The 27724-nt window shown below is 54.3% G+C and overlaps 1 protein-coding gene across 1 annotated transcript; it reads right to left on the reverse strand.

Annotated features, from left to right (window-relative positions):
* Window positions 1–96: 96 nt before the first annotated feature.
* Window positions 97–27724, reverse strand: LOC131571696 (receptor-type tyrosine-protein phosphatase kappa-like). Its single transcript, XM_058824477.1, is given in 32 exon segments — window positions 97–865; window positions 1370–1505; window positions 1786–1943; window positions 2508–2633; window positions 3052–3186; window positions 3605–3684; window positions 4181–4280; window positions 4450–4599; window positions 5842–5977; window positions 6055–6212; window positions 7288–7404; window positions 7582–7679; window positions 8413–8449; window positions 8845–8915; window positions 9498–9585; window positions 9721–9899; window positions 10156–10223; window positions 10406–10511; window positions 11047–11086; window positions 11320–11554; window positions 11674–11785; window positions 11918–12113; window positions 12593–12690; window positions 13115–13405; window positions 13953–14192; window positions 15653–15746; window positions 16506–16679; window positions 17297–17387; window positions 17439–17524; window positions 18065–18153; window positions 18228–18422; window positions 27493–27724. Coding segments are annotated over 32 exon segments (4191 nt in total). The 3' UTR covers window positions 97–790.

A 27724-nucleotide genomic window follows, 5' to 3' on the forward strand; every position in this document is an offset into this window, starting at 1 on the left:
TATTGGTGAGACACAGGACAGAAAGCCATGGGGTCACTCCTGCTTCTGAAGTCTCCTGCCTTTGTTTCTGCAGTGCTGCTTGAAGCACATCCAGGATATTCACGTTGAGACACCATAGCCTGGGATTGCCATGGTGCAGCCACAGGCTGATGGGAGAGCCTCAGTGGAGCTGGTAGGGCTGTGGCACTTGGAGAAGCACCAGGAAGATACAGCCCCAGGAAGAGACTGTGTGGGGTTTGAAGGACCAGTTCAGCCCTGCAGGACCATGGGTTGTCCCACTCTTGGCTCTTGCTGACTTTGGACTTCATGCTTCTCCCACAGCTGGACAGATATCCTGTGCTCCTGAGCACCATGGATCTTACAGCAGTGTGGGACTTCTCTGACCAAACACAATGTGGGTGCTGGTGCTACCCCACTGTCCTTGGGGCTACCTGAGGGGACAAGGGAACCTGGATGGGACAGCTGTGCTCTTCATCCTTGGCAAGGAAGCATAGGTGAAGTCCTGGTGCCTCTGCTCTGGTCTTCGTGCTCAGGTTGTGATTCCAGATAAGTTCCTGCACAAATGCTGGGCAGAGAGTCAGGTTCCCATTTCAACACCTGGCCAAAATTTGGAGACAGTCTAGCCTGTGTTCTCCAGCCATGGAGGACCCTTTTTGGGTGGTTTTTCAGGAGAGTGAAGCACCTTGGGGTCACGCACATCCCTTTTCTTTCCCTCTTGCTTCCACTGGTACTGATGAAGGGCTGTCCAGGGAGTCAAAGTCCCATCCAGAGACAGGCTGTGGTCATGCCCCTATTTGAAATTCCCATAGGTTTCAAATGAATTCAAATAACTGAGGGCTAGTTCATAGCAGAGCCCATACTGTTCCTGTGGATAAAAGGATGCACTTGAGGCTCCAGTGGACCAACACCTGCAGTGGCATGCCAGCATTGGTCTCCAACAGCTTCCTGACACAGAGCATGCCACACACAGGTGCACTCCACCCTCCTCCTCCCAGCTGGAATCCACAATCCTTGCTGAGGAATCCAGGCATGTGCTCCAGGAGCTGGAGGATGGGCTACACCAGCACTGGAACCAGCTGGTTTTGGCAGGAGAGCCAACAACCATGACACCAAGTGTTAAGCAGCCAGGTGGACCAGAAAGGAGCCACTCATCATGCAGGATGCTTTGGTGCCCCCTCAGTTCTGCAGAACCTGACACTGAGGGAGTGGGTGTGCCCAGCAGCAGAAACTGGAGCTTTCAAAGGTCTCATTGGCACCTGGCCTCAGGATGATCTGAGCACAGAGGGGCCAGGGCAGCTACTGGGGCATTACAAGATTTGGCTCTTACTGTGCTGCTGCCATCCCAGGTGGGTTAGAAGTCAGCACCTACCACATTTTTAATGAACTGTCTGCGCCTCCTCTTCAGCATCCTCACAGCCTGGGACACATCCACCATGCCCTCGCTTTGGATCTGCTCACACAGGAAACCAGCAGCACAGAAGATCCCACTCCGGCTGGCTCCGTCCCTGTGGAGGAGGGCAAGGGGAGCTTCATTTGCTCTGGGATGGAAGGTGGCCGGGCTGAGCCTCAGAGCTGTCCCCCTAGACCCACACACTCTCCCCAAGAATGATCTTGGCCATGCATCCCACATCCAACCAACCTCCACAGGAAAGTCTTCCTCCCTCAACCTAGCTGAATTCATATCCACACATCCACCCCAGATGGAGCTGTCCCCAATGTCACTGACACAGCCCGAGCTGTGTCCAGCTCAGTGCCATGGCTGCTCCTCCAGCAGACATCACTCACCAGCAGGTGACAAGGATGTGTCCATCCTGGCTCTGCCGATGGTGTGTCTCCACCTTCCCCAGCAGGCTGATGATGGTGTCAGGGTTGGGGGGAAGGTGCTTCTGCATGGGCCAGTCTGTCAGTTGATGTAACTGGATTTCCACTGCAGATTTCTTGGGCTAGTGGGGAAGAAAGACAGGGGGCTGGACAGAGCAGAGACCTATCGGCTTCAAGGAGGGAAGGGGAGGGACAGTGCATGCCAGACCTGCCTCAGCCACGCACACTGGATCAAGGGAGCAGCCCCACAATGGGACATGCCACTCCAGAATTTGCTCTTCTTCACCAATGCTCTGAGAGCAACAGACAGAGCACAAAAGAAGAGCTGAGCTCCAGGTGCAGCTCAGACCTACACCAGTCCTGTGTCCAGCTGCCTGCAATAGTTCCCCTTTCATGAACCACTGAGATGTACAAACTCCAACCACAGCTGCTGTCCTCCAGTTGGAAATGCACACAAAACCACCTCTGAGATCTACCTCTGCCTGCAGCCTCACTTCCTTGGGATTTACCTCTCTGACAAGGCAAAAGACTCTGCTGTGGCCAGTGCTCTGCCAGGACCCCCCAGATCCCTCTGCCATCTCTGGCTGGGACTTAGACCCAAATTAAATCCTATTGACAGCTGCTCCTCCCAGCTTGTGCAAAGATTCTTCTCAAAGAAGTTTGCAAGCTCTGAGCAAAGGGCCCACCTGCTGCCTGTTGCTGAGGACAAGTGTCCAGGTTGTGAAGCCAGCCCCAGGCTCCTCTGAGATCAGCTGCACATGGAAGCGGCCGTAGTCATCTTCACCCTGGCTGGGCCAGAACTGCACGTACGTCTGGGGGAGGGCGAGAGGGGCCTGATCACACATGGCCCCACCTGCACACAGGGCAGAGCTCGGCCCCTCATATGGGGGGCTCACAGCAGCCCCTTGCCCAAAGGCCACATGCACATGGCTCTGCCAGACACTTGCTGGGCACCAGCCCAGTGCTGCAGCCAGAGACACAGGACACCTGGGTAGGGGTCAACAAAACCCAATGGATGCTCATTTGCAGTGAGACCGAGGACAGCCCCCTGCTGTGGAGCTGGGACTGCCCTCAGGGCTCTGCCAGGTGGAGCCGCCAGGCTTGCAGTAGGTCCTGGTGCAAGCTGGGCTCTCATGCTAAGATCCTTGCAGGGGCAAAGGCAGGAATCACACTGCTCGGCCCCACAGGGAACCAGGAGAGGGGAGAGCTGTCAGAGCTTGGGCTGCTGACCTTGTCCAGCTCCTGGAGTTCATTCAGCACAACTACTGATGTGCAAGTGTAATCCCAGACCAGAGCCCAGAAATCCACCAGCGTGGTGGGGAAGGGCAGCTGCGTGATGATGATTCTCTCCTCCTCGGTGTACGTCTGCGAAAGACACGACGATGTGTGTGTGAGGAGAGTCCCACAATGCCCGAGAGCCCTTCCCGCAGCGGGATGGCTCCCTACCGCCCAGCGGAGATGGAGAAGGCCCAGGCCGGCCCAGCCCTGCTCAGAGTAGCTCATGTTAGCGCCCCGCTGCCCTCTCAGCTCATCGCAGCCGGGCTCAGCTCGCAGCAGGCTGGGCTGGCACACGCTGCTGCGCTGCCTGCGCAGGCAGGCTGCGCCGATCGCGGTCGCGGGGGCCATCTCCTGGCAGCAGGGCCGGCAGGCACCGAGCAGCAGCCCGAGCGCCGGGACACGTCCCCGGCCGGGGGCTCTGCCCTGGCCCGGAGCAGGGCTGCGCAGGAGGGGCCCGGCTGCCCCGAGCAGCTCCCGCTCCCGCCTAAGGCGGCCGGAGCCTTACGCTGGCAAAGACGGCGTTGATGTAAGCTGGCGAGCCGTCTGCGTTCACCGAGGACATCAGGATGGGCCGGCAGGAGTCCGCTGCGGAGGCAAGGAACACAGAGAGGGAAATGATGGATCGTTCCCTCTCTACATACAGGCGGGGGGGCTTTCCCTGCAACAAGCACAGCCAACAGAGCTCCCTGCCGCATGGGTTGGAGAGGACTGAACGGACAGGCACCACCACACCCACGGCTGTGACAGCTCAGGGCACCCTGATGAGGGGTGCCCAAAACCCTGTGACTGGGCACCCTCCTCATTGCTCCCTGATGTGCCTCATCTGAGCTTCTCCACTGGGAAAGTGTAGACCAGGGACATATTTATCCCAGGTGTACCTCATGTACCTCCAACAGGCTCAGAAGGAATCAGCCTAATCTGTATTTATTATCTCCTAAGCAGAATACAACAACTGGACCCTGAGCCCAACCTGTCAGTGTCATGTGCCAGGGAGGGAAGCAGCAGGAAAGCATCATTCCCCCCATGCTGCTGTCAGGCTCTGGCTTTAGAGCAAGAGGCTGCCCGGCCCTGCCCGTGTTACCTGGCAAGATCCCTGGCTTGCGGTTCTTGGCTTGGTTTCTGGGTTTCTCTGCTTCTCTGCATGGCAGGAGCTGGAACAACTCAGAAAATCTCTGCAGAGCCTGTAGAGATGATTCACCCATGTCAGTCCTGCCTGTCAGCAACTCACCTTCTTGGGCCACTGCAGAGAAATGATCCCCCACCTCCATCCCACTGCTGGGGAGGGGAGCAGGAGGGGGCGGCATCACAGATGAGCCCCCACAGCACCAGTGCACCGTCCCCTGGTGGTACCTTGAACTCCTTCTCCAGGGCGCTGTTGCAGCCTGAGGTCTCACGGTCCCGCAGGGAGTGCACGCGGCTGGCGATGCTCTCCACGGGCACCCCGGTGCTGCCGCAGAGCAAACCTTCCAGCAGCGCCTCGTACAGGAAGCTGTACTGCTCCTGCGGGAGGACACGCCTCAGCTGCACGGTCTGGAGCCAGTCCACGAGGAACCCTGGAGCTCCAGATCACCAGCCGTGCTCAAACTGTGCTACAAGTGAGCCAGCTTCATCCTTCTCCTTCCTGCTGCAGATCCCTGAGGCCAGACACTTCTCATTGCAGGCATCCCTGCTTTGGGACACTGCCAGCAACTCCAGCAACCCAGACAAGATCATCTTCCTCAGACCCCTGCTCTGGGGAAGGCAGCCCAGAAAACCTGCACACTAGTTAGACCTTGTACAAGAGGCTGCTTGGTCCAACCCAAGCTGGTTTTCTCTGAAGGAGCCCAGCACTAAGCAGATCATGAGGATATAGTCCCTAGGCCAGGACACTGCTGCCCAGGAGCTGCCAGGAGGGCAGCCATCCTGAAAGCTGGAGGCACAGGTGGACTCTTGTTCATCGTCCTTGCCTACAAGACAGCCCTTCTGTGTCAGGGTGACTGATACCTACAAATGCTGCTGATACCTCAGAGACTCTCAGGGAAATTAAGATTCCAACTAGCTTTGGACACAGCACTGAGAAAAGATCCTTCAGTGTCCATCACCTGGTAGCCCTAGTCCCTGTGGCTAGATCAGGAGCAGCATGGCTAATGTGGCTTTGCATGCCACATCTCAGGGAAGGGTGGTGTTGACAGCAAAGGGTTAAAAGCAGCACAATGGTTTTTCATTCAGAAGGAGCATGGTGGATTATCTCAAGTGGCCTTACAGCTGGGAGTATACCAAGGTGTGGAAAATGACAGTGTGAGAAATCCTATATATTGTATATAAACAGCCTACTGCTGTTTAACCTCTCTCTGCTTTGTGGAGTACAATACACACAGAGGGAATGTTGGTGTTTACAGAGACCTGGGGCCCATTGCCATGAACATGGCTGAGCTCCCTGTTTTGAGACACATCAAAGACCAGAGATCACAAAGACACAGAGGAGATCACAGCCCAGCTCGTAAACTACAGGTGCACAGGCCTTTGTTAAATGGGTGAAAAGAGCAGCCCCACTGTCCCCCAGGATGGACTGGGCCCGATGGTGCTGGTGTTCCCACTTATGTGTTACCTCCTGGCATCCTCCAGCTAGGGAGGTAATGAAATAAATTCACTCTTGGCATTTTAGCCATGGTTTTGTGGCTGTTCTGGCCACTCACCCGTGTCGACTCCCACAGGTGGGCATTGGATCTGCAGCCCGAGGTGTGCCGGGAGCAAATTCCTCACCTTGGTCTGCACCATGCTGACCCGCTGCTCCCGCAGCTGCTGCACACAGCGGAACACATCCACCTTGCCCTCCGCCTTGCCCATCTTCAAGAGGAAGTCCAGGGCGATGAAGGTGCCTGTGCGCCCGATGCCGGCGCTGAGGACACGGAGCAGCGCGGTCAGCGCTGCCCCCGCTGGCCGTGCCCCAGCACCCAGAGAGCCCCAGCGCGGTACCTGCAGTGCACCAGCACGGGGCCTGCGGGCGCTTCCAGCACCCTCTTGTTCACCACCTCCACCAAGCACAGCAGCTGCGACGGGTTTCTGGGCACCCCGTGGTCCGGCCACAGCAGGTAGTGAAACTGCTCCACTGCTCTTGGCAGAGCACAGCCTGCCTGCAGAAAGGGAGACACAGCTGGCAACAGGGAGCTGCAAGCGACCGGGAAACTCGTGTCGAGTGACTGCCTGCCAACAAGGAGGCAGCAGTGGAGAAAACCACTTGAGAGGGGCACCAGCACAGAGTGCTCCCTCCAGCACCACACCATAAGGACTGCTCCACTACAGCTCCTCAGACACTACAGGGCAGATTCACCCATCCCACAGCCACACGATTCATTTTGTCCTCTGCTTCACCGTGAGCAGTGAACGCAAAGCAGGAAAAGCAGCTCGTGCCCCAGAGGGGAATGATACCAATCACAGCTTAGGGTATTTCCAGAGTCATCAAAAAGCCCTGGCTTGCCCAGAAAAGATGTACCCTAAGGCTGGTACTACACTGATGTGAATGTAGTCACTTGTTACCAGCCATTGTGATTTTCCCTAAACATCACATTCACTTGCCATGAACTAATGCTACATCTTACCATCGGGTGCTCTTGGAGCTTTACATTTCAGCTGCATGTTGCTATGGGCAAGACAAGAAAGGACAGAAATATGCATAACTGCAATTTCTTCATTTTCTGCCCTTTATCTGAGGTGTAACTTCTGCAGGAGCACACATCTTGGCAAATGACCTTATGTGGGTTATCTTAAACCATAAACTATGTGTCCAGGTTTAGTGCTGTAAGTCACCAAGGAGCTTCAGTGTGGACCTTCTGCAGATTGATTCAGGTGACAGGCAGGCACCTGTCCCATCATCCTGGATGTGCAGAGATTCCATTCCATAGCCTTTATCTGCTTTTATACCCTTTGTAGTCACCTCACCCAAGCCATCAAGAATCTACAATATTCCCATGTGCAACGTCAGTCCAGACTCCTCTGGGGTGACCACTGGAGCTGACTGACTGCCTTTGCCTGGCACCGAAACCTGGGACTGATGGCCTGGCATGGATTCCATTTATAGCAACCTGCTGACACTGCACCTTTTTGTGCTGGAGACCAGGCTCCCCACAGGGTCCATGTCTGACAGCTCCCACCAGCTGCTGGAATCCAAACACATCCTGCATTCCCACCTCAGCTCCATGCCAGGCTTACCTTCTGCAGGCAGAAGATGCGTTTGACAAGGCCTGTTGTGGTCCAGGTGTTGTTGAGTGTCACGGTGAAGTCTCCGTAGATCCGCTCCTGCTCTGGCCAATACTGCTCACACTTGATCTGTCAACACCAGTGAGATCTTTGAGCACAGGAAAACTCATAAGAAGAGCATTGCAGGCGTGCAGTGCTGCACCCTGTCCCCGCTGACAGCTGCACTGGGAGCACAGCAGGTGTGGAAGCCTGCGCTCTGGCAATGCCCAAGCTGAGAGGTTTCATCAGCTGAGAGGTTTTCTCTACCTTGTTCTGTTCCGCTAAGCCCGTCAGCATCACAATGACTGAGGTCTTCTCCTGCCAGACCATGTGCCAGAAATCCACCACCGTCCCAGCCAAGGGGCCTTGGGAAGGAAGAGGAGAGCCCTATGCAAGTGTCCAAGCCATGGGCACATTTTTGGACATTCCCAGGCTTTCCTCTGCCTAGACACAGAGGTACAGCCAGGGGACATCAGCACCTGAAGGGGGTGCTGGCCACATCAGCTTCATCACCATGTTAGAAATTTGGACAAGGAGAAGGGAGGGAAGATGAGCCCATGTCAGGGATTCACTGCTGCTTTGGGGGCTCCTGCTTGCAGACCCTTGAGATGACTGTCAGCTGCTCCCACATTTGGGGCCCTATTTTCCAAGGAGCATTTCTGCAGCTCTGCAGGAAGCCAAGGCCTCCTCATTGCACGCTGCACAGAGCTGACAAACACATCCAGGCTTTGCACTACTGGGAAGAGACTGTATCCGTGTGCACTGGGTGCAGACATGCCAGGCACTTGCAGGATTGTTCCTGTCATGCCAGCTGCCAAAGGGAACAAACTAGGCTTGTGAGTGGAAGGACCATGTCCTCATACTAGGCAGTGCAGATACCAGCTCCAGCTGCTGCCAAGCTACTACTGAGACCTTCCATGCCCTCTAGCACCTGTAACAACTGTTCAGAGAGAACTGAACAACCTCAGAGATCCTGGAGACACAGGGACTTGGAGTGAGCCATTCACAGCTCCCTGGCTGCTATCCCAGCTCCCCATTTCCCAGATTGCTCAGGATAGTGAATGGCATCTCCTGAGGATGAGGTTTGGGAGCACCTACCCTGAGCTGCAATGAAGAAGCGTGGACTTCGGTAGGTCTGCAGGGGAGAGATTCAAACAGCTCTGATCACATGAGTTACATGTTTAACAGGGAATGAAATAAAGGATCCATCCCCCAGGCACCAAAGCCCAGAACTCTCAGCACAGTGTGTCCCACAGCACCTTTCCTGGCCAGCACAGACAGTGGGTACCCAGGGGCTGCATCCCAGTTCCTGTCCCCTCACATGTGTCCCTTTTTGTTTGAGGTGAGAACTGCACACAAACCCAGAGTACTCCAGGCAGCTTAGAGAGGATTCAGTGGAAGCAACATCCCAAGACCCGCCAGCTTAAGGGCAAAAAGTGCCAGACCTCAGGGCCCCCCATGTGAGCAGGACTGTCCTCCTGCCAGGCACCTTTCCTACCCTTCTCAGGGTAACAACTCCTCACTACCTACATCCACATAGCTGGCATTGATGTAGCCATTCCCGGTGTCAGAGGGCTGCAGCACCACACGGCAGTGATCATCTGAAAGAGAAGGGAGGTGGGCTAATGCTTTAGGGCAGCAACAAAGAGACTGATTAAGGGGGGAGGCATAATTTATTAATTACTGTCTGTTGCCTCTCCAGCAGCACCCAAGGCCTCAGGACAGTTCAGGGTTAAAGAACAGCTGATGAGACAAAGGGTAACATGGCACAGCAGGAAGTGCAATTGAGTGTTAAGGAAGATTATGAAATGGCCAAATGTACACACCGTGTGTGGCCCAGAGGAGCTTTAAAGGTTGGAAGAAATTAGGTCACTCCTTCTACTTTCCCACAAATACCTGCCTCTGGATGGTACATGACAGTGTTCAGCACTGACTACCATCAGGAACAGGAATACAATGTTTGATTAAGTTTGCAGGAAGATTTGAAGAGCAGAACAAGGATACTCCAACAGGATATGAAAGAGTGGGGCCAGAAATGTCTCTGAGTTTCAGTGGCCATGGAGGATGAGATGAGTAGCTCAGTATTTCTGAAGTGGTGGAGGGGCACCTACACCAGCCCAGCATCCTGTGCTACCCCAGCCAGCCCCAAGAGCCTGAGCCAGTCCCTGGAGAGCTCTGCTTACATGGGATGATGCTCTTGTAGCGGTTCTTGTTTTGATTACAGAGCTCCTTGCCAGCATTGCAGGGGTGCAACAAAGTGGAGGACAATTGCTGCAGAGGAAGAAAAGCCCACTCAGCACTGGGATATATTCTGGGGCTGTGGCCACAGCTGATTGCATCACACATCCAGGGAAGGAATGAGGAGTGGGGAGTGCAGCCAGGTGGGAAAGCAAAGCTAAACCAGACCTGATATTCTCTAAGAAGCCCAGCACCATGCCTGTTGACTGATTCATCATCTGTCTGTTCTGCCTCTATTTCTTCCCTCTTAAACATCTTCAGAGCCTCCAGCAATTCCTCCACCGGGATCTGTGTGTTTGGCTTGCGTACATCTGCAGAGACCACAAGGACAGGACTTCAGCACCCAACTAGTGCTAAACTGGCCAGTTCTGGAACTCTGCAGCTGAGACTGAGATGGCATTGCAGCAGCCAGAACTTCTCAAATCTTATACTGTCCCTCCCCACACAGGTCCCTTCTCCTGGGAGGAGTCCCTTTCCCTGTGCCAGCCAGCTCTGACCACCCTGTTCCTGCAATGAACTTGTAGAACCTGCAATCATCCTGCCTGTGTTTTTAACAGACAGCCTGTCCAGACAAGGCACACAGGGCCCTTGCTCATACTGCACCTTTCTGACATCCTCTTAGGGGTATAGTGCTGCTGTTCTCCAACCGTCTTGAACTGTTGTGCTTTAACCTGCAAAACAGCAAGGCAGGTGCACAGACCAGCAGAAGAGAGATACAGAGCTGAAGCTGTTACCCATCTCACCACCCTGCCTCATGTCAGGCTCCACTTGGACACCATGCCACTGCAGGGAGTGTCCAAGTGGAGCTGGTGAATACCTCACAGAGGGCAGGAGAGGTGAGCCACATACTGACCTGAAGATGACAAAAAGCAGCAAAATCCCCAGTGCCAGGAATGAAACAATTAGTGCTACTGCCATAACCATGGGCTTGCTATCCAACAGAGACGATGGCTCCTGCCCTGCAAGCAGCACAGGCCAGGCTCAGGCTCCTGCACAGCCTAAACCAAGCATTGGGACATCCCACAGGGACATGAAGAGAAAAGCAACTTCCCTTGTCTTCCACCCAAGGCTTTGCATTAGAGAAAAGCTGAGGTGGGGCAGAAGAAGCAGGTGTTTCCGAGGTGTGCTACCCCCAATTGTGGAACATGAGTCCCTGAAGGCCCCAAACACTGCCAAGTGAGGTATCTACTTGGAGGGGTTGCAAATACACCAGAAGAGGATTACTGGGACTAAGACTAAACCTGTGGTGATGGCAGAGATAATGTGCAATCGCCAGTGGCCACTGGGCCCCCACCTATCCAAGAGTCCTGAGGATGTCCAAAGCCCATCTACCATAGATACCCTCAAAATACAGAGAACTTCTATGAAGACCAAAGTATGGCAATATTCCACTACATCTGCCCTGGGCCGGCTTGTAACCAAGGAAGCTGCCAGGCTGGCAAAAGGGAGCAGGCAGGAGGGAAGCTTGGGCACCAGGAGCAAGGAGACACTTACCAAGAGAGAAGCTGTAGCAGACACAGGTGAACTTCTCTGCCTGTTGGAGGAGACAGGAGGGAGAGCTCAGGCCAGTCCTGCAGCACTGGCCTAGCTGGAGGCCAAGGTCCCCAGGCAGGGCCACCGAGGGAGGTGGCTGTGGCCCGGGAGCCCAGGGACAGCACGGTGCCGGGGCACGGGACAGGAGCGTGAGCTCAGAGGCAGCCCAGAGGCAGCGAGGGGCCCAGGCCCGGGCGGCAGCAGGCGCAGGGAGCAAGAGCCCCCCGAGGGTACCTGCGGCCCGCGGCGGACGAGGCGCAGCAGGGCCGTGTAGTCCCGGCCCGGGCTGAGGGCAGCGTTGTCCATGCCCCGCCCGCGGCTGCCGTCGCCCAGCACGAAGTCCGTGGCGGCGCTGAGGTTGAGCAGAGCGGCCTGGTAGGCGCTGGCATTGGAGAGCTGTGCCGGCTCCGAGCAGATGCTCTCGATCAGCGAGGCGTTGTGCGTGGCGGCCACGATCAGCTGGTGCTCCCTGCGGGCCCAAAGGCAGTGGCAGCGGGCACGGGGGCCACGGGAAGGGAGGCGGCTGCAGGCCAGCGCCGGCGTGGGGAGAGCCCCGGCGGGGCTGCGGAGCCGCGGGGCTGCGCTCACCTGGCGGCCTCAGAGCCGGGGGCGATGGGGCTCAGGGGGAGCACGGCCGTGCCTTGCGAGGGGGCGATGTCGCGGGCGCCGCGGCAGCTGATGGCCTGGGGGTGCGGGGTGTCTGCAGGGCAACAGCGGGGAATGAGCGTCGGCAGGGCCGGGCGAGCAGCAGCGGCGGCCTCGGGCAGCGCAGGCCGGCGAGCAGGGCTGGGCTGTGCCCGGGCTCCCGGCCCGGCCCCACAGCAAAGCTCACCGGAGCTGCTGTTGCTGTGAAACTCCCTCGTCAGCGCGGCCCCGGCTCCAGCAGCCGTCAGCCCCTGGAGCATCACGGCGTAGCTGCTGCCAGGGCTGTGCCCCGGCAGCCGGTGCTCGGTGACGGAGCCATCGAGGCGCAGCCGCTCGGTCTCCAGCACGCTGCTGTCCCCTGCGTTCCTGGCTGTGATGTTCAGCTGCGGACAGGAGACGCAGCTGGGACGCAGCAGCTCCCGGCTGCCCGCTGGGAAGGTGCCCGCAGTTGCAACGTCCCTGCCAGCCTGCCCTTCCCTGTGCCTGCCCTTCCCTGTGCCTGGGCAAGGCTCTGGAGAGGAACGGGTGGGAGCCTCAGCCCCATGTGCAGAGCTCAAAACAGAGGAGAGGAGAGAAGGAATTTGGAGCCAACCCTGAGGATGTGTGAGCAGCAACCTCTGCGAGCAAAGGGCTGGGCCTCTGAAAAGGAAGGCTGCAGTTTGAAAGGCTGTAGATATATGTACTGAGCCCGAGGACAGGCCTTGCAATATCACAGGCATTGTGGTGACGTGCTCCATAAGAGGAGCCTAGAGCGTCTCAATCTTCCTGTATTTCTTCATGACTATCCCTTTCCCACAGTTCCCAGTGTGCCTGCACAGAGCTCCAGGCTGGGAGGTGAGGGTCTGCCCTGCTCCCTGGGTACCTGGTATCCGATGATCTCCCCGTTGCAGGAGGGCGGCGCGCTCCACCTGAGAGAGCCCCTGTCGGGATCCAGCCACAGCTGCTCCGGTTTGTCCGGCACTGCAAGCACAGGCCATGGGGTCACACACAGGGCCATGGGCAGGGGCTCAGGCCACAGGAGGCTGCAGCAGCTCCCGGCCAAGGGACAGGCTGCAAAGGGACTCCCTGTAAGGGGTTTGTCCCCTGCAAAGGCTGTGTGTGCTGCAGCAGTGGGAAGCACAACAGTGTGAGGCGGAGTGGGACAATGAGAAGGGGCTGTGCCCTGCTCAGGGCTCTCCCAGCCCCTTCCCCAGAGGGCTCTGCACAGGACCCAAGCAGCTCTGATCCCAGGCACATCCCTGCACAGAGAATATGATCAGGCTGAGCTGAGGGGTGAGGGGAACATCTGTCCTCCCTGTGGCACAGCTCTGGACTGTTCCTTATCTGTCCTCCCTGCGGCACAGCTCTGGACTGTTCCTTGTCTCTGATATTTCTGTGCACTTACCTGATTCCTGTGTTGTGAAGAACCATGAGAACAGGGTTGTGTTTGGAGGCAAGTCAATGGTGACACTGTACTCAGTGAAGGGCTGCAAAGGGGAGCAGGTGAATGTTCCCTCCTGGCCATGCAACATCTGCTCTGCATTCACCTCCTCAGCTTCACAGGGAGGGGAGGAAGGCGCTGCCAGTCGGCACATGGCCCTCATGCCCTGGCAGGCATCAGGGAACCTGCAGGTCCATTTCAGTTTGATGCTGGTGCTGGAAATCTCAAAGGTCTCATGGTCAACCTGGAGCACTTCTGTGAAGGAAAGATTGCCAGAAGGTCACTTTATTCCCTTCCCAAACCAGCCATGCAAGGATGCTGCAGTCAGACAACTTTGCTCATCAGGAGAGACTGGAGGTGTTCACTGCAGCCCTCTGAAAGGGGAGCAGGAGGAGTTTGGGGTCATGGTGCCCTGGGAAACTGAATGTGAATCATTGGGTGAATTTCTCCAGTGGCACAACGGCTCCTGTTCAGTCAAACATCAGGACACCTTGGGGAGAAGAGAGGGAAGCCAGGATGTGTCCCCAGCTGGGCTACAGCACAGCTCACAGGGAGCAGCAAAGGGATCCTGCCTGCCTGAAACCCTCTGAGCTGCGTGGCTGCAGCCATCCTTTGGTGCCATGGGAGAGCACAACAGGAGACATTTCCTCATGGTCTGGAAGCAGGAGCTGCTTCCACAGCCTCCATCCTCACAGTGCTGTGCCCAAGGAAAAACGCTGACCTTCCCATGCTGTTCCCCCTCAGAGATGTTCTCAGGATCTCCCCCTGCAAAGGATTATCCTGCTCCAGGTCCCTCCCTTACCGATGCACTCCACACTGGAATGAATGGGGACCCAGGCACCTCTGGAGTCTCTTCCAAGCCAAAATTCTTCATATCCAAATGTCCCATAATCATCCTGGAATTGAGTCTGACATTGGATTTCAGTGAAGAGTGGCTGGAAACCTTGAGGGCAGCTCAGCATCACTTTCTCAGTCTTCTTATAATTCTCCAGGTCTGGTGCCAGTTGCAGTCTGGAGTCCCACTGGGGCCTTTTACACTGTTCTGTCAGAGGTGAAAGTGGGTGTTAGATGGGGTGGAGGCGACGGGATGGGTAGGGGTGAGTGGTGGGTGAGAAATCCCCAGGAACCCCTCCAGTTAATGAAGGGAGAGGGAAGGTGACACATCCCTCTGCTGGGATGTGACCTGAGGGCAAGCCTTGTTGGGAAGGGGCTTTCCTGATGCGTGGAAATTGTGAAGGATCACTCATCCATGAACCTGCCCCATTCTCTCTTGTGTCCATGGGCACCATATTCCCTCCTCCAAAGCCCGGAGCAGGGACATTCCCAGCACAATCCCCCCTGCACCAGGGGACTCCCTCCAGCCTCTCATCCAGGCTGTCACCCGGCCCAGCCCAGGGGGCCCTTGCTGGGCCATGGCACCACCGCTGCTGCTGGCATGCAGGGGCCTTCATCCAGGGCTCAGCCCTGCCACAGGGATCAGCCACGCCCCTGTTACCCTCGGGGGCTCCTGTTCTCACTCCCTCTGTGCCTTGGCTGCTCTCCTCCTGCCCCACACCACTGGGCAGGGGGACAGGGCTGAGCAGTGCCTTCTGCATTCACATCCCCTGCTTTAACAATGCCCCTGCCCCTTTCTCTGACACAACCCTTCCTTCTTCTCATCACCTCCTCACCAAATTCACCATGCCCCAGGCTCAGTGGGCAGTAGCTGAGCAGCTGATGCCAGCAGTTTGTCCAGGGTTGCAGGGGGAGGCTTTGTGGCAATGATTGCTACAGAGAAGGATGCTGGCTTCTGGAAGGAGCCCTTGCCCTTCAAGCCTCTGCAAGAAGGTTTGTGAGGCCTGAAGGGGTTTAAAATACAATCTGCCTTCTCCCAAAGGGGCACACATGGGATCTCACAAGGTGCAGACCAACTTTGGCACAAAGGGAAATGCTGTGCCAAGCCCCTTGTGCAGAGGCTTTGCTGTCAAACAGCGCTGATGGCAGAAGAGCAGAGATGCCCAGCTGAGCACCACAACCAGCAGCTTTGTCCTTGGTTGGATGGAAAGGAGAGACTGGAGGTGTTCACTGCAGCCCTCTGAAAGGGGAGCAGGAGGAGTTTGGGGTCATGGTGCCCTGGGAAACTGAATGTGAATCATTGGGTGAATTTCTCCAGTGGCACAACGGCTCCTGTTCAGTCAAACATCAGGACACCTTGGGGAGAAGAGAGGGAAGCCAGGATGTGTCCCCAGCTGGGCTACAGCACAGCTCACAGGGAGCAGCAAAGGGATCCTGCCTGCCTGAAACCCTCTGAGCTGCGTGGCTGCAGCCATCCTTTGGTGCCATGGGAGAGCACAACAGGAGACATTTCCTCATGGTCTGGAAGCAGGAGCTGCTTCCACAGCCTCCATCCTCACAGTGCTGTGCCCAAGGAAAAACGCTGACCTTCCCATGCTGTTCCCCCTCAGAGATGTTCTCAGGATCTCCCCCTGCAAAGGATTATCCTGCTCCAGGTCCCTCCCTTACCGATGCACTCCACACTGGAATGAATGGGGACCCAGGCACCTCTGGAGTCTCTTCCAAGCCAAAATTCTTCATATCCAAATGTCCCATAATCATCCTGGAATTGAGTCTGACATTGGATTTCAGTGAAGAGTGGCTGGAAACCTTGAGGGCAGCTCAGCATCACTTTCTCAGTCTTCTTATAATTCTCCAGGTCTGGTGCCAGTTGCAGTCTGGAGTCCCACTGGGGCCTTTTACACTGTTCTGTCAGAGGTGAAAGTGGGTGTTAGATGGGGTGGAGGCGACGGGATGGGTAGGGGTGAGTGGTGGGTGAGAAATCCCCAGGAACCCCTCCAGTCAATGAAGGGAGAGGGAAGGTGACACATCCCTCTGCTGGGATGTGACCTGAGGGCAAGCCTTGTTGGGAAGGACTGTCATTGAGCTTGTAAAGCATGAAGAATCACTTATTCATCAATATGCTCGTATCCACCCACTTGTCTCTCTGGACACTCCTTACAACCTCCTACAGCCCAAAGCAGGGACATTCCCATCCTGTATCTCCCTGTGCCTCTCTCCTGAGCACTGCCATGTACTGCCATACCCCCACTGGACACAGCTTTGTCTCTGGCAGGGACAGCTCTGCATCTCCATCCCCTGATGGATGGCATTGCTCCTCCCCCAGGTCCATCCCATACAGCCTCCAGTCCCAGTGCCCAGGGCTGAGCCAGCCCTGCATCATCAGGGCTCCCTTCATTCCGCTCTGCTCCAACCCCTGCAGGTGCAGGAGGTGTCCCCCAGGTCCCTCATCCATGGGCCAGCAGGGGAACAAGCAGACCTGTGCATTCCAGGGTGGCACCTGGAGGCACAGCAAAGATACTGGAACCTCCATGGGCACCTGGCTGGCAGCCTTGGATCCTGCCCCTGGCCTGGGCACCCAGCTGGGAGCCCCAGCCTTGGCCTGCTCAGGAACCACTGCAGGAGATTTCAGCTTGCCCAGCTGGTTCTGCCTGCTCTGTTGTCTCCTGGCTGCATTGTCCTCTTCAGCAGTTTGCTCAGGCAACAGAGCCCCAGGGAGGGTGAGGGCAGAGGGGAGACACGGGAGAGCTGCTGCAGCCTCACTCACCCATGCACAGGACATCCCCCTCAATGCGTGTCCAGGCGCCTGTGCTGCTCCTGCCCCACCAGGCATCCACATAGACTGGTTTTCCAGAAATCACTTGTTGAAATTCCTTTGCACATTTGACCTCAGGGAAGGAGGGCTCGAGGCCTTTGGGACAGGTCAGGGTCAGTTCTTCTCTGTTCTGTGGGTTTCCAGTTTCATTCTCCAAAAACTGAAGTCTTGCATCCCATTCAGGTTTAGGGCATTTTGCTGTCAGGAAGAAAGTGTGAGAGTCCTTCTCAGCAAGGGAATGCTCAGGCAGGAGAGGGACCGAGGCTTTTCCACGATGAACTGTAGTTAATGTCTGCATTCCACACCATGAGGAAACCCAAGGTACCCCAAGAGCAGAAGAAGATCATGTGCCTGGGCAAGGAGGTGATACGGGACACTGGGAGAGAGGTGAAAACTGAGGGCAGGATCCTTTCTAACTTCCCTGTGATGCACAACTCAGGAATAGACTGGGGGATGCAGGGATAGAGAAAACGTGTCCCACACTGAATGCTTCTAACCCTCTCCACCTTGGATTCTGCTCCCAACTGCGACCTGACTCTGAGCTTGCCCAAGGTGTCCCACAGACATGGCACCATGTCCAGCTCCCCTCTACATTGACAGGTGCACATAGCAGGGGAGACCTACTGCTTCCCAACTTACCCGTGGTGCAGCTCAGTTTCGGAGGCAACCTGTGCCATTTTCCTGAAATGTCCAACACCTGCCAAACATTCCTCCAGTTTGCACATCTGATCACAGCAAGGGGAGGAGCGTCATTCTCAAAGCAGCTCAGTGTCACCTCTTCACTGACCGTGTAAAATCTCTGGTTTGGCCTAAACTGGAGCTGTGAGTCCCACTGGGGCTGCTGGCATCGCTCTGGAGAGGAGAAGGAGCTCATGTAAGCAGAATGGGAAGTGGTCTGCTGGAATATTTCTTGCTCTGACTTGGACAGGGCTCATTTCCTTTGGTTACCACATTCAACTGCTTGCTTGATCCCTCACTTGCAGCCTAGGACAGAGTTATTGGTGGCAGCAGACCACCCCAAGAGCAGTCCCATCCATGCCTACTACAGTCTTGCAGGCTTCCCAACTCAGGCTCCATTTGGGAAAAGCTGGACAGGGACTGATTTCCTTCACGGTCTTCACACAGAATTCCATCCCGTCCCACCACCTTGGCCATACACCCACTCATTGTTTGAAGGCACAGGGTTTACAGTAGTCCCCAGTGCAGGGAGCCTTGTTCCTGCCTTTGAACCCCTCCCAGAAGCACAGAGCCCAGCAGGTGCCTACAGCAAGGTGCTGAGACAAGAAGAGCCCTGTCAGTGCCAGGACATGGGGAAAGCCAAAGGTATCCAGGTCTGCCATTCCTGCACTGTCATCTGCACAACCAGGTCACAGAGGGTGTGCCACCAGCTCAGGGCCCTGGGTCAGGGTGGTGCAGGGCTGTGCTTACCCTTGCAGGTGGAAGTCTCATTCCACAGGGTCTGGGCCCCTCTGGAAATGCACTGAATCAGTGGGACAGATGGCGCAAACTTCTCAGGAATCTTCCCAGCACAGCTGAGCTGCACCACTTCATCCAAGGCATAGTCGCTCCTCGTCGGAGTAAACCTTAGTTTGGGGTCCCATTCGGAGGGAAGTTTACATTTTCCTGTGTGGAAAGGCCAGGAGGCAGAGCCTGATGGTCACTGGGCTCCAGCAGCATCCACGAGGATGAGGGAGTTCCATCCGGAGGGGTGCCAATCCCTCTCTCTTCAGAGAGGTGGCAGAGATGGCACCTCCCAGGATGAGCCCCATCCCACAGGTGCTTTATCCCTCCCCTCACCCTCAGGGCATTGCAGGGTTATCCTGCCCACCTGCTGAGGAGATGCCCCAGTTAGAGGGGTCCAGCAGCCTGGGGGATGCTGCTCTCTCCCACAAATCCAGGGGCTGTGGGAGTGCTCCAGACTCTGCTGGCACCACTCATCATCATTTCTGTCATTCTGCTGGACATGATCTGCTGATACCCACAGTCACGCTTGTTTGCTGCAAAATCCCAGTTGAGTTGCCACTTTGCTTTTGTTCTGGATGTTACACTTGTTATTTCCTCTGCTCTGTCCCTCTCACAATTATCTGCTGGCTCCTAGCAGCAGCTGCCTCCCATCCCATATCCCTGCCATCCTCACCAAGACAAGTGACACCCCCTCCTCTGATTGGGCTAAAGGGGCTTAGAGCATGTGGGTATGTCACCAGCCGCACATTTGTTTGTGTTTTACAACATGTAGATTGGGCAATTGATTGAAGTAAATCTTCCTATTAATTTTCATTAAATTCTAGACAGGACTGCTGCTTCCTCTCTGCATGGATCTGCATTTGGGTCTCTGACCTCTGATCAGGCCCCATTTTTCACAGAACAATTGTAACTCTCTGTGAGTGTTCCTCCACCATACAAATTTAGCTGTAGCAGTCCAAACTTTGTCCAGTGTTACCAGGGTGCAGTCAGGCAGGCACAGAGTGTTTGCACTGCTTCCTACAACACCCAAGTGCAGCTGTGTTGTAGTGTGTTTTGTTAATTTACTTAATTGCTCTCCCTTTTTCTGTATTTGTTCCCCCATGTAATGTAATGGTTCTGTCGTCCCCCAGTTTTCCCGCCATTGAGTTGTCATTCATTCTGTTGCCCTAGTAACTCCCGCCACTGTAGTTGTCAGTCCTCCTTGTTATGTAATTCCTCCCGCCCCTAACTCCCTTATATGTATGCTTTTTTCTCCTCCCCTGGCCCAGTCAGGTCCCCCCCACTCCTCCCAGTTTGCTAGAATCTTCTTCCCTATGGGGGTTGTGATTGGCTGTGGTCCCGGGGCCCCTCCTTTACTTTGTATCGATTGGGTTCTCCCTGATGTCTATTATGTTAGGTTCACTCCCTTGTCTTCCCTTGTTGGTTCTATGTAAACCTCTCCCTGAGACACCTCCCTTTATAACCTTGTTACTCCCCTTCTGTTTGGTCACTCCTTGGCTGGCGTCTTGAGTTCCTCAATAAACCATCGAGTGTCCAGCTCCTTCTTTCTTGTCTCGATAGCAGTGGGCCTGTCCACAGGGAGCACAGCCCAAGGCCACCAGACGCTGAGGGGTACTCCCGGATTTGCAGCTGGGTGTTGGCTGCCCTCCTGCTGGCCGGCCACTTGACCTTAAAGGCCACACCTCGCCGCACACCAGGACTCCCCAGGAAAGCAGGAATGCTCTGCAGACCTCATGCAGTAGGAGACCACACTAGCTGCACCTCCTCAGACAGAATAAAACTCCTGACAAATAAGTGGATAAAATTAGCCCCAGACTGGCAAATTGAGCATCAAGTACTTCAGTCAGGTGGCAGCTCCTCTTGAAAGTATTTCCCATGTTTTAATTTGCATTTCAGGGCCCTGAATTGTAGAAGAAGGCCTGAATAAAGACTATTCACTGATGGGTATTCTTTGATCCCCAAGGTACCACAGAAATGTGAATAAAGTTGCTTGAAAAGAGTCATGTGAGTCCTGGCCTGAAGCAAGAAGCAGTTTGAGGGGATGGAAACTCTGCAGTGGAGGTAGCCTTGGGAGCTGAGGGGGTTGTGAATGCTCACGAGCATGGCTGGCCTCTCCCACATGGCTCCACTCTTGACTTCTGTGTGAGGGGGCCTCAGCATTTTTCCTTTTGTAACTGTTCTACACCTCCTGGTAGCTGTGAGAGCTCCCACAGCACTCAAAGCCCACTGGCAGCACCACACATGGCAAGCTGCTTGGCAGGAAACCAGGAGGAAAGGAGAAATTCTCCTTTGCAGGCACTCTGCTGACACAGATGCAGATTTCAAGAGGTATCTGGGACAGCATCTTTCCACAAACAGGGATGCTCTGCTGGCAAGGGTGATTGCAGCTGCACAAGAGAGCTCTGCCTTGCTTGCAGCTCTCCCTGAGTCTTTTCATAGAGCAAAGCTCTCCCTGCTGAAGTAACTGCAAATGAATCTCTCTACACTTGCCAGGCTTCCTTGCAGGGGTCGGGGTTAAGGTGAAAAAGCCACACCTCATGTTTGCTGCTTTAGAAGTGCAATATAAAGCAGACTTACTGTAGCAAAAATCAGAGCTAGTCTTTGAGACAGAGTAAAGATCCATTCTGAATTAGGTGAAGTGTCTAAGAAAGGTGAAAAGTCTGTGAAGCCAAAGCTGAAGGAAAAACTTGCATGCCGAGACAGCAAGGAGACAGAGAAAGAAAAACAGAGAAGACCACAAGGTCGATTTGCCCCCGACTTAGAAATTCCTTTGATAAAGAAGAACTGGTGCTAAATGTCACGTGGAATGAATATGTATGAACTTATTGTGAAACTGTATGCATATGCATTTGGAAGTGGGATAAAAGAAGACCTGAGATCTTCAGAGGTGCGCATGCCTTTTTGGGGGCTTGTGTCCGGTGCGCGTCGTAATAATAACATACCAGGCTTTACAACTTTTACAAAGTTGTGAGGTTTCTTCTTTTCTCTGCAAAACAGTCTTTGTTTAAAGTTTGGAAACCTTTTACTAAAAGGTGCTACTTCTGCACAACTGAAATGAGGCATATTTAGCTTTATGCTAAATATTGTTTACAGGCACTTAGGACTCATTCAGTTTTTCATAAAAGCAAAGAAGGGCTTGTGCTGGGAAGTTCCCAAGGAAGATCACTTAGTTCCAGCCCTCCTGTCACGCACTACATTAGCTTGTCCAAAGCCATCCACAGTCTGGCCTGGAATGGGAACTGGAACTTTCAGGGATGGGGCTTGCAAGCTTCACTGGGCATCCTGTGCCAGTGGATATCAAAATACTGACTGCAGCACCTCTCCCATGGAGTGGTCATCCATCAGATCCATACATTCCCGGTTTGGAGACAAGGATGTCACACAGGACAGTGTCAAGTGCCTTGCACAAGTTCAGGTGGATGATGTCAGTCACTCCCCCCTTATTCACAAATACTGTCAGTCCTCCATAAATGGGCAACAAATTACTCAGATATTATTTGATCTTTTGAAGCCATCACAAATAATTTCCATGTGCCTCAGAATAATTTCCAGCAGGAAAATTATTTCCAGCAGGAAAACACTGCTCCATTATCTTGCCCAGCGCCAAATGGAGACTGACTGGCCTGTAGTTCCCTGGGTCTCCCTCATTTCCCCTTTTTAAAAAGGGGGTTGTGCTTCTCCTTTTACAGTCAGTGGGAACTTTACTGGAAGTTGCTGGCAACAACTTCTCAGCTATGATAGATACAGTGTTTGTTACTTCCTCCACCCTCAGGACCCACACATGCATCTGATCAGGTCCCATGGATTAGTGCACCTTCAGGTGCCTCAGCTGGTCTCAAGCCTGGTCTTTTCTTACATCAGGATTGTCTTCATTCTGCCAGCCCCTTCTTTTACCCCCTGCAACTCAGCTTACTTTTCCTTGGTCATGGGCACAAGAAAATAGGTGCTGTGTAAGACCCCTGGGCTGGAAGTGGGAGTGAAGTGGCACTGAGCTGGCATAACAGCCACACATTTCTGACTAGGTGTCCATCTTCACCAGGGCTCCAGCCAGTAATTTCTCTTAGACTAGGCACTTATCAGACTTAATCCTTTGCAGGAGTATCAGCCTCTTCTCTGTTGTCTTTGTTTCAGATAAAAAGGCCTTCACAGATGTGCAGACTTGATCCAGGGCTTCCTCAGTGTTCCTGTCAGTGTCTGCTGAGCTGGAATGGGGATACTGCTGGGATACTGCATGGATTCCAGCACAGCCTCAGGCAAGGGTAGGCATGGGTAGGTGAAATGTGTGCTTCTGCAAAGACCACAAGTGTGCCAGCAGTGTGTCTGCCCTTCAGACACAAAGACTACACAGGAGAGCAGCCCTGCAGGCAAACCCTCGTGCTCCCTCCTTCCTTCTCTGCCCACAGGGCCCCTTGCAAGCACCAGGGGGATTCCTGTTCTCTGCAACTCATCCTTTCCTTCCCAAGCTCTCTGAGCTGTGTTTAATGCCATGTGCTTGCTGAGAGGAGCTAAGAAAAGCAACCACTGTTTCCACAGAGAAAACCACTGTTTTTCCAGTTGCACTGGAGAGTTGCACTGTAAGGCACTGAGAACAAAACATGGGTTTTACAGCATTTCTCTGAATTTGGGAAGGGAGGTGATCATTTGGCCCCACTTTTTTAAATTCCTCCCAGGCTCCCCTGTGCCCTTGGACCTGCCAGATGTGCCCCTGTTGTGCTCGGGGGCAGACAGAGGCTGACACAGCCCCCACATCCAAGCTGGGCATGGACCATGCTGAGCAGAGCCCAGGGGCTGGGTGGGAGAAATCAGAAAAGGCAGGCAGAGCCCACAGCTCATTCCCATACTCAAAGAGTCCAGTGGTACACAGAGTACCACTACAGGGGAATGCGCCAGCCTCAAAATTATCCTGGAAGTTAACAGAGTGTGACAGAGGGGTGGGTATGGCAAAAAAAGCTTGCTTGCCTTGCAGAGGGGCAGTGTACACCAGCAGGGCAGCCTGAGGGACTGCCAAAGCCTATTCACTCTGTGCACACAGAGCACCCTGCCAGCAGTGCCCAAACATCACAGCCCCTCCAGGGCCTGCCTCCTGCCCACATTCCTACTGCTGCAGAGGAGCTGAACCCCCTGTCACAGCACTGACACCATCTGCATCCAGGCAGCTGCAGCTGCTCAGAGTCCCTCCTTGTGGCATCTCTGATGATTGTTTGAGGGTAAAGCCTAGAAAGCTCTGCTTCCCTGCAAAATGGGGAAGAGAACACACTTTCAGTCCATGCCTGCTTTCGTCTCAAGAATGTTGTTGATTACAATCCAGCTCGGCCTCACATCTCCAATAAGTCCAAGCCTGTCATGCATTGATTATCACTCGAGGCTCATTGGAAGAAACCAATCTATGGCCGCTGGGTGCAGTGAGGATGCACCTCTGTCCTCACACTCATTACACCCCTTCCCAAGTCATTCCATAGAAATTGGTGTGGGAAAAGAGCACCTTGGAGCAAAGGAGCCTGTGCTCTAACCCAGGATGGCTTCTTGTGTGCTTTGGAGATGTCCACGGGAAGCTGTCAAGGGACCTCCACTGGAGAGATGGAACTCCCCATTAGTGCAAAGCAGTTGGATGTATTTGTGGGGCTGACACACTAAGGGAGAAAGGAGAGGGCTCGACAGAAAGGGGAAAGAAACTCTCAGTTTCCAACCTTGTAGGGATTAACAGCAACTGGGAGAGTAATGGAACAGTTTTCAGACACTTTTTGTTGCCCTGCACAGTGGTACGCAGAGAGCCGCCCACAGGCTCTCTGCCCCAGCTAGAGGAAGGAGGCTGACTCAAGTGAAATTTCAGCAAGGAAAATACAGAGTAGATGTGACCAAATAGGCACCTTTTGTAACCTGCAATGCGTGCTCACTGTGAAATGGAAATATTGAATGCCTGAGACAGGAGTGGTAACAAAAGGTTGGTCTATTTGCCTCCAAAGCCAGATATTTACTGTTTTGGATTTTTTTCCTAGTTGATGCTATTAAATGAATACTCTCCTCTCTGATATTGTTTATTACCCATGAATATAGAAGCCTTTTCCAGAAATGTCTGGGCTGCCTGTCCCTGCTGCAAGGAGTTATGAGCCTGGCAGGCTAAACAAAGGCCCAGCATGGGCCAGAAGGGGAGGGTCAGGAGAAAGGAGAAACAGCTAGGCTGATAATTCAGGACAGGCTCCTGGGTTCAGCCCTTTGCTTAACAGCAGAAGGTGTCCTTTCTTACACTCTATTACCTCACACACAAAGAAGAAAGGACAAGGTGAAATCTAAGAAGCAGTAGGTGAAGTTCAACCCTTTTGGCAGGGCAGCTCAGCAGCTGAGAGGGGTGACAGCAAAGTCTTGCTGCGTTGGATGCCATGTGCTTGCTGAGAGGAGCTAAGAAAAGCAATCACTCATTTCACCAGTGGAGCATTGTTTTGCAAGGCACTGCGAACACAAACACGGGTCTCAGAGCATCTCTGTGCTCCTGACTAGCAACCAAAGAGCTGCTGAGCAGGTCTTTAAGAGTGATGGAGCCAAGAGACCCTGGGGATGCTCTGCTTGGGAGTCATGGCAGGGAAACGGGGATAGCAAAGAACGTCCTGAACAAGGACTGAACAAGGCATTGTGAGAAGAGCTGGGAAATGGTGGCACTTTGACCTCTACTGGTCCACCAGATGCTAAAGGACATCTGACACGGGTCTAAGGACAGGAGAAAAATTTGTGTTTCCTGAATCTTTGGATGGTGATGGGAAGTGGAAGCATGGTAGAGCACACCGTTCACCACGCCTAAGGTGCCAAGCCCCAGGCACTCCTCTGCAGTACCTCTTAGCACTCATGTTCCCCATAACTCTGGGCACAGTTCGGAATTCCGCTGACACAAACCCTTTCAGATTGGCTACAGCTTAGCTTCAGCTACCATCCTCCCACTCCGTGGTCATTGCAGCTGTGCTCCTGGTTAGAACCTCTTGTCACCTGCCACTAGATCACACAGAGTGTCAAGCAAGACGAATGAAAAAGGCGTCCGAGACAGCTTGTGTGCCAGACCCTTTGCACGGAAAATGTGTCCTAGAAGATTCCCCATCTGCCTTCCAGGTGCACTGGGGCTGTAAGGGGAGAAGAGTTTTGTACAGGTATGGCATTTTAGGGAGGAAAAACTCCCCGTGAGAGCAGCACAGCAAGACAATAAGGTGACAATAGGACAATGACACAATGCACCCTGTGCAGTGCACGTTGTCCCCATGATGGGAGGAGCTGAGCAGCAGGGCCAACCACACGTGCAAACCACATCCTGTGCCTGGGCTGCACTGCTGTTGCCTGCACTGCTCTCTGTGGCACTGTGCACAGCAGATTTTACCCTGTATCTGCCAGGGGATGTGCTCAGGAATCCCCACCCTATTGTTCCCTCTCTCTGTCCAACAGCTTTACCCTGCCCCACAGCCTCTGTCAGCCCATTCCACCCTAGCAGACCCTCCTGCCTCACTCGGGACATTTTCCTTGCCCTGTCCCTCTGCAAGAGAAGGACTCTGATCCATTGGTTGGAGCTCAGCAGAGGTGTCAGGATGGGATGAGCCCACATGCTGAGGATGCAGGCAGGGCTGTTCACATTGCTGGGTGTGGACAGCACATGTTTTTGTCTTGGTTCCTCTTCTCTCAAGCACCAAGGTGCAAACTCAGCAATATCATCTGTGTCACGGGCAGCTCCAGACTCCTCTGGGAAGGCTGGGTGGCTGAGATCTGCAGAGTGTGACAAGAGTCTGCAGGGCTACAGGACCCTGCTGCATCCCACTGTACGTGACACAGACAGATCCTGACCTTAGTGTGCACCTTGAAAACAAACGGGAAAGCCATGGTTGCACATGCTGGCCTGGGAGAACTGCTTCAGCAGGGATCTGGGCAATGGGAAGACACTCTGGACAGGAGAATATCCTCTGTTGCAGTTTTTTGCCCTTGTTTATTGCGTGACAGTGATGTGCTGTGCTTACACTCTCTGCAACCAGACACGTTTTCCCTGGAAACAGGCTCTCGTGACACCTCTCCTGATAGTACAGTCCCTGATGTCACTTCACATCAGGAATTAAAGTTTCTGATCCCATTCCCTGTACTCTGTCACAACCACTAGATCAGCTGTTTTCTGTAGCCTCCAACCAACCGGATCCAACAACACAGCATGACAGGATTAGATGCTAGTTTAATGATTTCTATCACCTAGCTCCAAGAAAATTAGTTTAGATAAATACTCGAAGACAGATACAGAAGAATGCAAGATCACAGTTGCTGCACCCACAGCTCAATTGCCAGGCAGTGCAGCCTCCTGGGAGGACAGACAACATGTGAGCCTGAAAATTCCCACTGACTCCGCTGGCATCAAAGTGTGCAGCCAGGGAAGGAAGAGCCCAGCAGATCCCTGGCTGTGCTCTGATCCTTCCAGCACCAAGGAAGTGCATTAAAGAGCAGTCCCAGAGTATGGTAAGCCCTATCCCCAGGCTCTCCCCGACACCCAGGGGCTCAGCTCATGGCTCCCCAGCTCCTGGTTGGGCACCAGCACCCATCTCCTCTGTGGTGAGGACATGGCACCCTGACACTGTGCCAGGACAGACAGACACCTTGTATTTCCAGCTCCATGGAGGAACACACAGACTCTGCAGAGGCTTTCCCAGCAGCCCAAGCCTTGCTGCCCTCCATCCCCAAACAGAGCTCTGCCTGACCACAACCCAGCTGGTGGACTTGGGCCCCAGTGTGGATGTCAGACTGCCCTGATACAGCTGCTGTATCCTGCACACCATAAGGCTGCACAGGGGCTCTGCAAAAGGAGCACAGTAAAACCTTCTCTTGGGAGCAGAGGAGGGAGCACTGCTTACCTCTTCCCTGGGGTTGTCCATAGTTGTTGGGATAGGGCTTACCACGATTTTGTGCTGCCAGCAGAGGTGTGAGGAGCAGGAGAAGCATCCATTGCAGGGCCATGTTTGCCTACGTTCCAGGGCAGGACTGAGGTCTCAGCTACCCTGGCTGCCTCACTGCACACCCATCTGATTGTGAGTGGTGAGAGCACGGAAAGGAAACAGGCACGCAGAGAAATCATGTATGGTGCAAGAAGCTTCCTCATTGGAGAGGGAAACTCCGCCAGTATCAGCACTGCCTTCTTTCTCTTTCAGCTCCATGACGTTTTGAATCTTGCTGTCTCTAAATTCTGGTCAAAACCCACAGCTTTTAGGTCTTCTGTCAGGACCAGCTATTAATGGTAGCTGGGCTGCCTCCTCTCCCAGCACAGATTTCAGAAGGACTTGTGAGGTGTTCTGGTTCATGGCTGGGTGCTCGTCTGGCATGGAGCTGAGGTGGGAATGCAGGATGTGTTTGGATTCCAGCAGCTGGTGGGAGCTGTCAGACATGGACCCTGTGGGGAGCCTGGTCTCCAGCACAAAAAGGTGCAGTGTCAGCAGGTTGCTATAAATGGAATCCAT

Source organism: Ammospiza caudacuta, chromosome Z (genome assembly GCF_027887145.1).
Source record: "Ammospiza caudacuta isolate bAmmCau1 chromosome Z, bAmmCau1.pri, whole genome shotgun sequence".
Taxonomy (NCBI): Eukaryota; Metazoa; Chordata; class Aves; order Passeriformes; family Passerellidae; genus Ammospiza; species Ammospiza caudacuta.